The following is a 14291-nucleotide window of genomic DNA, read 5'->3' on the forward strand; positions in this document are numbered from 1 at the left end:
GGACAATGAAAAACTATTTTTCATAATTTCATAAATCAACCAGAAAGGCGATCTCAGTGCACAACCGGGAGTCTGGTCTATGATTTGCTAGGCACTACCTAACCATGACATCATAGATCAGTTAATAGGTTTTCTTGTTTTTTCCATGGTGACGGCCAAACCGTTGTTTCACGGAAAATTTTTACCTATTTCAAATATATCGATTGAGATTGTCGGACTGACTTCCTCATCTTGGTTGTTATAGTCACAACGTTTCGGCCATTTTGCCCTCCGGCCTTCATCAGGTGTTTTGTATCGAACTAGGGAACCGTTTGTTAGGAATCTCGAACCCAACCCTTTATTATTATTACGGGGGTACCATGTTCGGACTCCAGCTAGGCTCTGGGACATAGTTGCTGATTCTCTATTTTAAATGTTACTTTTCACTGCCTTCGTTCAGGATTGAACTCAGCACCTTTGGGTAACTGTAAACTTTGATACAACGTCTAGGACCACTCGGCCATATGTCACTAAGATGAAGGCAAAACGGCCGAAACGTTGTGACAATAACAACCAAGATGAGGAAGTCAGTCTGACAATCTCAATCAATGAAAACACCTCATCTCAAAAATACAGACAATTACTTTCAAACATATCGTTTCCGGGACATACCTGTCTTCATGGTAGGAAGGGAGATAATCTTGCTGGAATTACAGTTGGATAAACAACATGACGACAACTGTTAGTTTATAAAGAAAAATGTATTCAAAGGCAGCTCATAATTTACGTGCACGAGAGAGGGGGCGGGGAAAGGGGGGAGATAAAGGGAGAGGGAGGAGAAGAGGAAGAGGGGTGGGGATGGGGAGAGGGAGAGGAAGGAGAAGAGGGAGGAAAAGAGGGAGAGAAAGGGAGAGGAAGGAGGAGAAGGAGGAGGAGAGGGGGAGAAAGGAAGAGGGAGCAGGAGGAGGAGGAGGAGGAGGAGGAGGAGGAGGAGAGATGTATACGATACTTATTCATAATTTTCTATTACACCGATCGCTCAGAGAATGAGAGGAAATCAACCAGAAGTCACATAATCTGCCTATCTTCTGCTCGGTGTCACTTTCTGACCCCTTTAACCCCTAAACTTTTCCATTCCACTCCAACATGACTACTAACAGTGTGACAGTTTAATTGAATATTAAAAGTAATTAATTATATTTACAAATATGACAGTGAGTGATTATAAAAATAGGCGTAATTTATAAAAGTCGTGGCTATGCAAGAACACAAGAAAAAATTCTGTTGAGGCATTAAAAAATAGTTTTTATATTTTCGTTATACAGGGTGTTCCAAAAGTTTGGGGAACATCTTGACATTGAATATCTCGAGAACTATTAAGGATATAAAAACGCATCTGGTATGTTCAGAAAGCTTGTAATATCAACTTTTTCATGGAATTTTCAAAGATGTTTGATGTGAGCATCATTAGTCACATGACACACATCAGGCCAATAGTCCAATTCTTGCCAAACGCCTCCCAACATTGCGTTGTTAATGGTTGCAAAAACTTCTGTTATTCGGGCTTTCAGCTCATCCACGTCTCTTGAAATGGAAGGCACATAGACCAGTCCTTTCACAAATCCACACACACACACACACACACACACACACACATACACACACACAAATCCTTTCACAAATCCCCATAAAAAAATAAATCAAAGGGTGTAAGATCTTTTTGCAAAATGCACATTGAACAAGTATCCATGATTGAGTTTTTGCAAATTCAAGCACACAAAACGCCGTTTTTTGTTTGAGTGAACGTCATTACTAGATCTGAAAAGAAACAAAAAATCAATAGCTTTACAAAAATCAATGCATTTAGTTTTAAAATGACACCACTTTCATCTTGCTAACATCCATAATTAAGAAGATATGAGAACTTGAAATGTGCCCAAGACTTTTGGAACATCCTGTATATTACTAAATGTGGAATCATTTCCATTAAAATTTCAGTAAGTATTATGCATCTAAAATTGAGAAAAGCAATCTTAAAATATGTAAGCATTATGTAAATAAGTCCAACCAAAACAAAATGGCCACCGATTTTGACCTGATGTCGTGTGATTTCGCTTATTCATATAATGTTAAAGATCCATAAGAATTAGAAGATGCATGAAAAAACCTAAACATGTCTAAGAAAAGGACACTTCAATAGAGAAACAGAATCGTCCTCTCCTGCCAAACTTTCGCAAAAAATACTCAACTAGCTACGACCACTATCAACAGTTTTTCTGATTCTTTATCTATGCTTAAATATAAATGCATGATATATTACAAAAATGAGCGTATGTAAGCAATAAGGATAAACAAAGAAATTTAGTTTAAACTTTTATTTAGGGTCAATACGATCGTAGTGGATGCTGTTGATATTGTCAGGATGTGCCAGTGATCGCAGAGCCAGTGACGAAGACATCGATCAGCTGCTTCGAGTAAGGACAGCGGTCTGTCAGTAGGCTCTTGGGAGGGGTAGTCTGGACAGTTGCTGCAGGTGTCGTCAGGGGTGAAGTCGACGATAGCTGGCTGCCTCTGATGCTGTGACTTGGGACGATGCTGATGCTATCTTAGGTGACGTTTGGGGTGAAGTCGATGCTGCTGCTGATGTTGTAGCTAGGGCTGTTGCTGATGTTGTCTTGGGTGAGGTTGAGGATGACTGGCTGCTGCTGATGCTGTGGCTAAGGTTGTTGCTGAGATGGCAGCGTCGACGGACAATCTCAATGCTCAGCAATCTGGCCTATTCAGTCAGGCTGTTGAAAATCTACTATATTTATGCTTGGCCTGCGGACGTAGTTAAAGACATTATGCTCTAGGCGTTGATGTGTCATTTTCGTTTTAATGTTGTGTTAGTTTCAACGTCTTAATGTACAGCAGAGAGTTATCTCTTGGGGATGGAGATATGTTCACTTGTCCATATCAGATTGATGCTGATAAACTTATTAATGAATTCGAGTAAGAATTAGACTCTCTTTGTCGATGTACGTGCAATGATGTTCATGGTTCAAACTTGATTCTTTTTCCTGCTAGTGGTTTTCTTGCTGGGATGACATGCAAATTATGCTGTTGGACGTAGACACATAAAAAAAGGCTCTGATGCTCTCATGTGCGTTTGGTATGTCCACTTAGTTTGTGTTGACGAACAGGGTTCGTCTCAGCGCCGCCATTGTTATCACTATCACTGCTCCTGCTGATTTTGTCTTTTGTGTATGTAAGTCTGGAGGGATATACGTTATAACATGCAGATTCCATGAACAAAGCTTTTTTCCTAGAACTGTCCACCTGTGGAACACTGTTCCACTGGTCTGCTTCCCAGCCAACTACAATATGGTAGCCTTCAAGTCCAATGTAAACAAGTTCTTGTTTAGTTGCCCCTTTAATCCAAATTCTACCCAATCTACACTAGTAACGATTACTACGCTACCACCTTAAATTCATTAACCCTTGTCCTCGAATGGCCTTTGGCCCTTGATGAGTGGTGACTCCCTTGTAAGTAAAAAAACAATAAATCTTATAAACTGTTCCTCCCCACTCCTAAAAAAGCATCAGTCTCGGCTGATACCATACAAAATATCTGTGAAGGATTAATGAGAATAGAAAATCAAGGGGGAAAGTGTACCAACCAGACCTCCACTGGAAGAGTGAAAAGAGTACTGGGACTTTGTGGGAGGTTTGTTGCCTCTCAAATCCCAAAGAAGACCAATGGCTTTTGTATTAAAAACTCAATGATACGTGGCTGTTGCCATAACGCAAAGTCATTTGCAAAGGAAAGAGGTGAAGATTACTGGAAATCTGGGCAAACTTGTCGTCACTCAGACTCCAGGCAACACTACCAGTGAACAATCAATGATGATGACATGTGTGAGAACTCCAAGTGAGTCTGAATTTTTTAGATGAGGATTGATAATTTGGATTGTTTCGATTATTTGGACTGCTGTTTTCGACTGATGTAATCTCTGACCTTCTTCAAATGTATCTTGTCGAACTCAGGAAAGTCTAACCTATAAAAGATTCTCACTTAAAACTGAATTTTGCTTATGGCTTTTTATCCGTTATGGCACCGAAAAGTAGAGAGAATAACATTTAAGATGAGAACAGATGTTGTTGTTGTTGATGATGACGACGACGACGATGATGACAACGATGATGATGATGATGACGACGATGATGATGATGATGACGATGATTTTTTTACAAAGAAATCATCACTTATCAAGGCCCAGAGGCCACTCGAGGATAAGGGTTAAGGAGTGTACAGTAGTCAAAGGGTTAATATCATAGTCATCGTTAGAAATGTAAATTTGGTAAATTGGATTGCTTAAGGGGAACGGCTCATCAAGAACTTGCTTACATTGGACTTGAAGATGATGATGACGATGACGATGATGATGACGATGATATAGACCAAAACATTGTGAGAATAATATTAAACATGCTCGCATGTGATGGGACTAGTCTCAGCTGGTACTACGTGTAATGGGCATGTGTGGAAGCGTTCAAGAATTATGAGTCAGTGTCATAGTCGGGCCCACCTACAGCGAAAATGATTTTTTTCTTTTTTTCTACAAAAAGACAACGCCAGAGTCGGTCAGCAAGGTTGCTTTGGTAGCGGGTCAGGTCGTGTTGACGGAATTATTCGGAAGTGTTTGGTACCGTATCAGGTCACATCAACGGTATTGTTTGTGTTGAGTCATGTGTATTGGTTGTGAAGGGTCATGAAGGGCAGAAAGACCAAGAAAGAAGAACACCAACCAAACTTCCACTTTCAGTTGTTGGAGGATTTAAAAAACAAGAAGTCTACAGAGAAACGTAATATTAAAGTGTAACTGTGTCTTTCTTTTTTTTTTTTTTTTTTGCAAATAAAAATGTTTGAACATTAGATGTTATTTGTTTTTATTTCAGAAAAATCAGTATATGTTTTTTTAGTGGTGATAAATTACAAAATCTTTGTTTGGAGTAAAAAGAGTGTTATTGTTAGTGATGTGAACCCAAGGTTGGGATCACGGAAGGAAGGTATTTAGTCCTCTCCCACTACATGAACTTAGACACCAGGATCAGAAAGTGGGGTTGAGAAGTCAACGCCCCGAAAGAGGGGCAGTCTGATCTGCAAAAAAGGAGAGAAGGCAAAGCCTGGGAGGGTGAGCCTCCTAGAACTGCACAGAACTTTACTCCCACCACAAAATCAACAGGAACCGGATCATTACAGGAATGGTCTAAATCTCTGTTGATTTTGGATAACAATCCATAGGCAGGACCATGGAAAGAAAAACACGAACCACAGATTAGGTGCAAGAAAGATATATTAAACAAAAGATTACAAGGATAGGATAACGGGTAAATGGAGCTTACTATCCGGTGGTCTCCATTATGAGTAGTTGCACGCACTGCGTACTACTAGTATTCCTATTGATTTTACAGTATTACGATACTGTTACCTTAGGGGGTTAACTCACATCATATATTGATGCAGGTAAGTTTCGGTCTCACAACAGTTGGACATTATTTACTGTGCATGTATATAAACTTTGATACACCCATATCGTGATTGAACCTTGTAGTAGATTCGCAAAAACATCTGCACATGGCCAAAAAAATAGACGCATGAACAAAGAAATGGAATCACTACAAGTATTTTAATGGCGGATGCTCCGACAAACTACAAGCATTTGTACTCCCTCGACGTAAATACCCTCGACAAACCCGACAAGCAGCAAAGTCCCACCCCTACACAGTAGAGATCCCTAGATGTGAGAAAGCCTTTTACTCTAATAGTTTCTTCCCTACAACTGCTAGACTTTGGAATTCCCTTCGGTTCCTGCTCCCAAACTGTACTGACATGCAGAAGTTCAAGTGTAATGTGAATAAACATCTTGCTGCTCAACTCCCTATATAGTATACCTGCAACTTATATCCCTGATAGTAACCTCCAACATCAAAGTAGCATTGTGCCTTGTTTGGGATGAAAATGTAATAATTTTTTTGAAAACTACTGACAGCGATACAGAACAATGTGATTAAAATTAGCCGCATTAAAACTTAAATAAATAAAACTCAGGAAAACATTAAATGTAGACTCTGTGGGCAAAGAGACGAAGCATTAAATCACATTTCTTTCTTTTCATGGAAAGCAGCCCCTCTGGGTTTGAGGTTGGTTGGACCACATGAAGACCACTGCGGCGGATTAATTTTTTCACCTCAAAGTAGTACTTTTATTTTAGCTTCTTACATCAAGTGGCTTTATGCTTTGTTGTGTTGTGGGTGTCTGTATAACATGTGAATCGGGTATATATTTATGTGTTTCTATTATTATCTAGTGTATGATTATATGCAAGTGTATATATGTGTATCTGTAGCAGTTAACAAACTATTTACTATAAGTGGATCAATGCCTGGTGCCAAAGTGATTTGGCCACACTGACCAATCGGTTGGCAGGGCGCATTGATTTGAGCTGTCCACTTAAGGACTATTTTTAGCCCTTTGGGATCTCAGCTGCGATCCCAAAGGGCTAAAAATAGTCCTTAAGGGGGCAGTTCAAATCAATGCGCCCTGCCAACCGCAGCTATCCCCCAGACTTCGGCTGAAGTCTCTATGCTCTCAGCCAAAGTTAGGGACATAAGTCAAGAAGTCACTTCCTTGGCTATACTTGATGCTCTCGAGCGGCTTACCAAAGAGGTGAGGAAACTGAGTGTGGCCAGATCACAATCATCCAGATGCCCCTACAAGAGCCGTTCGCCATCCCCACATCACCGCCGTCACTCTAGCAAGCCAGGACTATGCTTTTATCATAGTCGTTTTGGCAAGGACGCACGGCGTTATACAATGCTTTGTTTGTATTTGAACCAGGGAAACGATCGTCTGGAAAACTGAGCACGGCACATTCTCCATAGACCTCCCACAACCGTGCCTATTTTATCACTGACTCCTTATCCCAAGCACGTTGTTTGGTTGATACAGGAGCAGCTTGCAGCATTTGGCCACTGAAACTCCTCACCGAGAAGCCGCCAGTTTCACCCATTACACTGCAAGCGGTAAATCACTCGTCTATTCCCACGTACGGTCAAATTTCTTGATCCCTTGACTTGGAATTACGTAGAGATTTTACATGGGTGCTTATGATAGCTGATTTGCCCTATCCCATTATAGGCACGGACTTTCTGCATCACTTCAACCTATTAGTTAACATACACAGACAACAGCTGATAGATGCTAATACGGAACTTTCCGTCACGGGTTCAAAATCGAACTTCACATCTATCAGCCCTGTATTTTTCATTGCTCCTGCCGATGATCCATATCATACATTATTAAACTCCTAGCCGGAGTTAACTAACTTGAATTTTGTTGTGAGTGAACCACCTCACTCCACAGCTCACCATATTCAGACCACAGATGCTCCTGTATTCTCACGACCTCAATGCCTCCCTGCTGACAAACTTAAACAGCAACAGCAAAGGCAAAGTTCAACCATATGCTGCAACTGGGAATTATACGCCCCTCGTCCAATCGTTGGGCTTCCCCTTTGCATATGGTTCCGAAACGTTCCGGAGATTGGCGTCCAACTGGCGACTACCGATGATTGAATGCCACTACGGTACCCGATCGTTAATCAATCCCACACATACAGAACTTCGCTTCTTCACTGCACGGTTGTAAGACCTTCTCCAAACTATTATATAATCATAATCAGGTTGACACACCGATTCTCATCAGATCACTGAAGTTAAGCAACGTTGAGCCTGGTTAGTATCAGATGGGTGACCGTTTGGGAATTCTAGGCGCTGTATGTGCTCTCCGCTTATCTTTCCAATCGTCCTGTACTTCACTTGCCAATGTCATCTATAAATAAAAAAAAAGATTGCCCAGTTAATTTTGTGCTCCATCAAAACAGGAAAGACGGCTTCGAGTAGCACGTCCACAAATATGACAGGAGTACTTGATTATACAGGTTTGCGTTAGGTTTAAGTTATTTTCCAAAGTGATAGAATGATACAATCATTTTTTTCTTCAACTTTAGAAACTGATTTGATGTAAATATTTCATTTGAAAGATTTCATCGGGATTTTCACAGCAATTGCATAAAGCTTCTGAGGTACCAACAAAGAAAAACATCCTCCCTCTCTCTCTCTCTCTCTCTCTCTCTCTCTCTCTCTCTCTCTCTCTCTCTCTCTCTCTCTCTTTCTCTCTCACACACACACACACACACACCTCAGTAAATTTGATGCAGAGTAAGGCTAGTTTCCAATGGAAGATATACTATTAAAAGATACTTTCAGCAACCGACTACGTCATTATTTCATTCACTGTGACACAGGTTTAACTGTGAGCAACCTACACCCACTGGTGTAGGTTATCCAAATAAATATATTGGTTGCTTACAGAAAGAACTTTCTTTTATGACAAAATATTATATGAGTTGGGCTTACAGTTCATGCAAAGACCAAGCTAGACTGTTGATTGTCTGTGGACGCAAAACTACCTGGACGCTAATGTTCAGTTTTTAATAAGGTTTAATTTAAAACTGAAAAAAAAAGAGTCACAGAGACAGGTTAATTTCGTATGTGTGTGCAAGAGAGAAAGATAGACACAATGTACACACTGTTCCCTTCCCCTTACTAACAGCAGAACGATGTGTCCTTTTTCTTTGAAATTTTGCTAGTTAAGAGGGAAACAATCTTCCCCTAGAAAGCATGTGGTTTTGTAACTTCTACCTGGTGTCATCCTCTGACACTTGACCGTTGAACATTTCCACTTAAACACAGCTCTCATTATATTACATTATTAAATTTTTCTAAATGGTGTTGTGAGGCAATGAGAGTATATTCAAGTTAGTAAGTAATGTTATATCGCATATCCCTCCAAATTTACATGAATAAACCAGAAACCAGCAGGAGCAGCGATGGTGATAATAATGGCGACGCTAAGACAAACCCTGTTCGTCGATACAACATAAATGATCATACTAAACACACGCGACAACATCAAAGCCCATTTTTTTTATGTACACACATCAACGGAATAACTTGCACCTCACCTCAACAAAGAAAACCACCAGAGGAAGCTGTATATCATAAGAAAAATCAAGATACAAAACACAAACATCACAGCAGACGCAACTCCGGCAGCATATAAACAGGAATAATTATCTCATAAAACACAAAACACTGCAACAGTACAACACCTACTAGAACACATTCACAACTTTCTTAGCTTTAAATTGATATAACACATGTATGCAAACATCAAACATACGACTCCCTACAACACATTAAAACACAAAAAACAAACACAAATAAAAAGCGAAAATGATGACCAGCAATAAAAACCACCTTTGTCTACAACTACGTCCGCAATACGAGTATAAAAAAGACAGCCTTTTCCACAAGTGGGCAGATTGGCCCAGCGTGTCAAGCTGTGAACCTCGTTTCGTCATCAGTCAACAACCGATGGGTACAAACATTTTACAGTTAACCACAGCCTTAATTTTGTGGATCCTACAGCTAGGGCTTCCACAAATCATGTGGACGGGATGTGGAAGGAGGCGAAACAATGGAATAAAAGAAAGTGTGGAACCAACCGTGATTTGCTTGAGAGTTATTTCAGTGAATTTATGCAGAGACAAAGCTACTCAGTTCAGGAATTTCCTCCTCCTTCTTCTCCTCCTCCTCCTTCTACATTCTCTAACAACCTTTCTCAGCCTCCTTTGCCGTCGTTGGCTGCTTTACTTCAACCGGTAGAAAATAATATCCTTAAGGAAATAGCCTTGAAAAAAATATTTAACAAAAAATATTTATATACCCCAAACCAAAAAAATATGTGAATACTTTTTCATTAATTTAATAAATACAGTACCAAAATAACTTTTCCATGGACACACAAAACAAAAAATAGATTTATTCACTTATCCAAAGAAACAAAATTTTTATTATCCCCCCCGCCCTATGTATGGTCTTTGGCGTGGTTTCAAGTGAGAGCCACACCATGCCACCTCACATCTTCAGAAGGAGTACTACGATTTTGTATTCTTCTCCCACTGGCCCTCTTCCTCCCCCAACTTGAACCCGCTGAACTACTTTGTTTGACCTTACGTCGAGAATATCATCAACATGACCTCCACAGCCATCTACTGAGTATTCACCAAGCTCTTGCCAGCACTTGTGGAAAAGGCATGTTCCGAGTTCTGGACCCGTATCGGGGCGGTGATTGAGGCTGAAAGCAGCTACATTGAATCGATGTCAGCTCTATTACATAATCAAATTATCTGAATTGATTTATGCATCGAAAGTTTTAAAATAAAGCTGTAGTGTTGTTTTCTTTGGGGGGGCAAACCTTATTGTTTCATCCTGTATTTATCATGTCTGGCTCAAGGATGAAAATAGTCTGAATAATATAAATAATCCTCAGTTGAAAAAAGGTTATTAACGCTTATAAGCGGCATGTTTATCGAGCTCTCTGGGCATGTCATGTGCGGATAATGCATTTACTTGCAAAAAAAAACAAAAAGAGAAAAAATCTCGTTGGGATCACCAATTTTTTTAGAAGGAAAGGTAATATAAAAAAAATGGTGCTTCTACATTATTGGGACGAGATTTTTTAGTCGATAAATTGAGTTTTCAGATAAAAAAACAATGGTTTCAACTGATTTTTTTTTTGTCAATTCTAATAAATTACAATTTTAGCTTCCAAATTATGCAGTCGAAATTATTTGAATATTACTGAATTCTTAAAAAAACAACTCTAATTGTGTTAGCGGGTAAAAAATTGCGGCCATCTTTGTTTATTTTGAACGGAAAATTATCTCCCTGTTGAACTCTCCTGTGTTTTACGATCGTTTTCATCAAATTCTATTTATATTTTATTTAATAAAAGATTTTCTACCTCATCAATTTTTGTAATTTTTTTAATATAATCATCTTTAAAATATGAGGAATACTAGGATAGCATTGTTTTTGTGTGAAATTCAGTTTTATGATTTCCGCAAATCTCGTCCCAATTCTGTAGAAGCGCCAAAAAAATTTGTATAGGTTCTCAAGTTCGACCTAAATGTTATCCACTTAGAAAAAAATAATGAGTACTAAAGGTGACATCGGCTGAAACGTTGTGAACACAACATCCAAAATGAGAATAGTAGTCAAAGTAATCCAAATAACACAAATCATCAGCCCTCATCTAAAAAAAATTCCGAAATATAAAATGATGTTATTAAAGCTTATAATCAGCATGTTAATCGAGCTCTCTGGGCACGTCATATATAGATAATGCTTTCACTTTTTAATGTCCTTCTTTTCTTTTCCCACTTCAGTTCCGGTTAAAAGCTGTTCCCATGCGCCGACCGACATCATCTTCCTCGTCGACGACTCGGACAGTTTAAAAGATGATGATTTCAAAAAAGAACTTCTATTTGTCAACCACATCATCAGCTTCTTCGACCTGAGTCGAACTCTTTACCAAGTCGGCGTGAGCACGTTCTCCTCTGATATACACACCTACCTGAAACTTGGCAGCACAAACGACAAATCGCAGATTTATTCAACGATCGGGAATATCACACCGACCAGAGGAATGACATATTTGGGCAAAGCACTGGAGCACGTGATGCGTGAAGGATTCACTAAAATGGGTGGAAGCCGAAATGGTGCTAGAAAGGTAAGCATGACTTCCAATATTTTTGGTAGAATAAGGAGGGTAGAGGTTTACTTGCTGGCCACCTCAGCAAGATGTGACACAAAGTCGGAAGGTGGGAATGTCAAACGTCTGAGCTCAAATCTATGATCCCCCTTGCCAAACTTTCACGTCTAGCTGAAACTGCTATCAATAATTCCCCCCACTCTTTATCTGTGTTTAAACCTAAACATAGATTCCATGAACAGAACTTCTTTCTTAGAATTGCACGCCTGTGGAACTTTCTTTTGTTTGCCTGTTTTCCAGCTGACTCCAATTTGGTAATCTTCAAGTCCAACATAAACAAATTTGCGATGAACCGGCCCATTAAATAATCCAATTTACCAAATTTCCATTACTAACGATTACTACAATATTATCCCATTGACTGCTGTACGCTCATTAACCCTTATCCTCAAGTGGCCTTCGGGCCTTAATAAGTGACTCCTATGTAAAAAAAAAAAAAAAAATCAAAGAGGGGAGATATAACATATGAGAAATAGCGTTATATCTCCAGAAGATGGTGGTTATAAGCAAATAGAATAGGGTCTAATGACGAAATAGTGCACCCATAAATTTATATGCCCGCTTCCACATCAGATAGCACCGATTATAGCAGCCTACACTCAAATGCCTCTAATGGAGTTGGGATGATTGTCCAATAAGAATCATGGATGAAAGCAATAGCGGTGATTATACTTGGTACACGCCGCCCGGTTTTCCCCCTTTTACTTCTGTTACTGGAGCACCGATATTGATTCCTCATCACAAATAGGGGTTAGAAAAAGAAACTCCAGTAAACAAGTACATACATAATTTGTGTGAATATATGTTCCAATTTGATGCACTCAGCCACGGCAAGGGACATAACCATGCAAATGTAAAAACCTTTATAAAAAGACTTTACTTTCCTGTAAGAAAGTATGGCTCAGAGTTGACCGAGTGAGAAAACCATTTGATGCACCGTATTCAGATCCTCAGAAAGTTCTTTTGGATTTGTCAGTCAGGAAGCCGTTCTTTGTGTAGTCTCCAGTTAGCAGCAGTTATTTTCCATGAAAAGGGTCAATGCTGCAATGTCGAGTGGAGAGAAAGAGAAGTGTCTGGATTGCTGCTGGTCGGGTTCTCTCTGCTGCCTAACTGTGGCTCGCAAAAAAGGGGCTAAAGATATTTCTTAGGGGACAGATGAATCAGTACACATCTCATTGGTCAGTGTGTGTACGGACCATTCAGCAGGGGGCATTGATTCATTCTAGAGAAAATAAGTCTTTTAGTTGTGACTGGTAAAATCTATGTCTCAATATGTGGTCAGTTTTGTATATTAATCGACATTTTTCTACTCAATTGCTGACAAAAAAAATTCCAAGATGTAGTTATTGAGCAAAATGCAGACAGACGAACGGATGAATGGCCGAACAGCCAAGGGTGACTTTACAGGATCCAAGTAAAATGAACATTTGGCAGCGAGAGAGTAACGGTGATATGGCCTCGTTTTTTATGAAAAGGATTAGGGGTAGGAAGGACGCCATAGAGGCCACAACAAAGAATACATGAAATGAACAACGTTGAAAGTGTGTAGATTCTGACTTCATATAATTAAAGACAGACGAATATTGAAGGTTGAGAATCGATTTTATTTACTACTAACAACTTGTATTAGGAGAGGCAAGGTGTTCGTAGGATGGAATGTGATTTAACGAAGGAGATGAATGTTCGTAAAATGTTTGTAGGTATGTATGAATTGACAAGGAATGAATGTTCGTAAAACTGTTTGTAGGTGTGTGTGAATTGACAAGGAATGAATGTTCGTAAAATGTAACTTATCTTTTGGACAATGGAGATGTTTAGGGTAGGCCGGTCATCCTGCTGTCGGTGATGCATGTCCTGGCTTGTAACTGGAAAGCGAGTGACTTTTTCATCAGCAGCTAGCAGCCCGGCGTCTTCGTCTTCCTTTTCCTCCTTTCTTCTTTGGTTTGTGTGAATTAGGCATTGTTTAGAATTGAAGGCGTTTGGCCCATAACATGAGAGTTCACTGGTGCCTTATTTCTTTTTCTTCTTCATTATGTCTCTTCAGGTTTGTTGACAGAATCCGTCTATACGTTCTCTGACGCAGTGGGGCGAGTTCTCTTCTCTTCATCTCTTTAGGTCGGGTGAGAGAATCTGTCCGTGCGTTCACTAACGCAACAGCGCGAATCTCCTCTTCCCTCTCTTTGGTTCCCTCAAATACCCTCATTTTATAGTGGCAAACTGGCTCCCAGCGACTGTGATATTTGAGGTGTTTATTTTAGGCGCAGAGCTCTGCCATTGGTTGATAATTATTCTGTGGTTATCTTATTTTTTTCTTCCCAAGTGGAAGCGATGCGTGGAGCCATGTGCAAAAGACGATTTTTCATTTTGTCTCTCATGGTGGATGCGTTAACATCCGGTTGCCAATTCTCATCATGTTCCCACAAATATTTATCGTGATAAAAACGTTTTGTTTCAAAAGAAAAAAATGCCGACCTGGATTTTTATTTCTTTCCTTCCTCTTGTTTGAATATAACACGAAGACAATATGTACATGTACCTTTCCAGAGAGTATTTGTGACTTTCCTTCACTCCCCCCTTCCAAATATATCGA

At 39.6% G+C, this 14291-nt stretch overlaps 1 protein-coding gene across 1 annotated transcript in view; it reads left to right on the forward strand.

The window, feature by feature from the left end:
* LOC145258323 (collagen alpha-6(VI) chain-like) overlaps positions 1-14291 on the forward strand; it is an 88155-nt gene that overhangs the window by 51354 nt on the left and 22510 nt on the right. The window contains exon 4 of the mRNA XM_080116417.1: positions 11316-11659. Coding sequence (XP_079972543.1) covers positions 11316-11659 — 344 coding nt within the window. The remainder of the gene's footprint in view (positions 1-11315; positions 11660-14291) is intronic.

Source organism: Euprymna scolopes, chromosome 33 (genome assembly GCF_053919585.1).
Source record: "Euprymna scolopes isolate OS-2025 chromosome 33, ASM5391958v1, whole genome shotgun sequence".
Lineage (NCBI taxonomy): Eukaryota > Metazoa > Mollusca > Cephalopoda > Sepiida > Sepiolidae > Euprymna > Euprymna scolopes.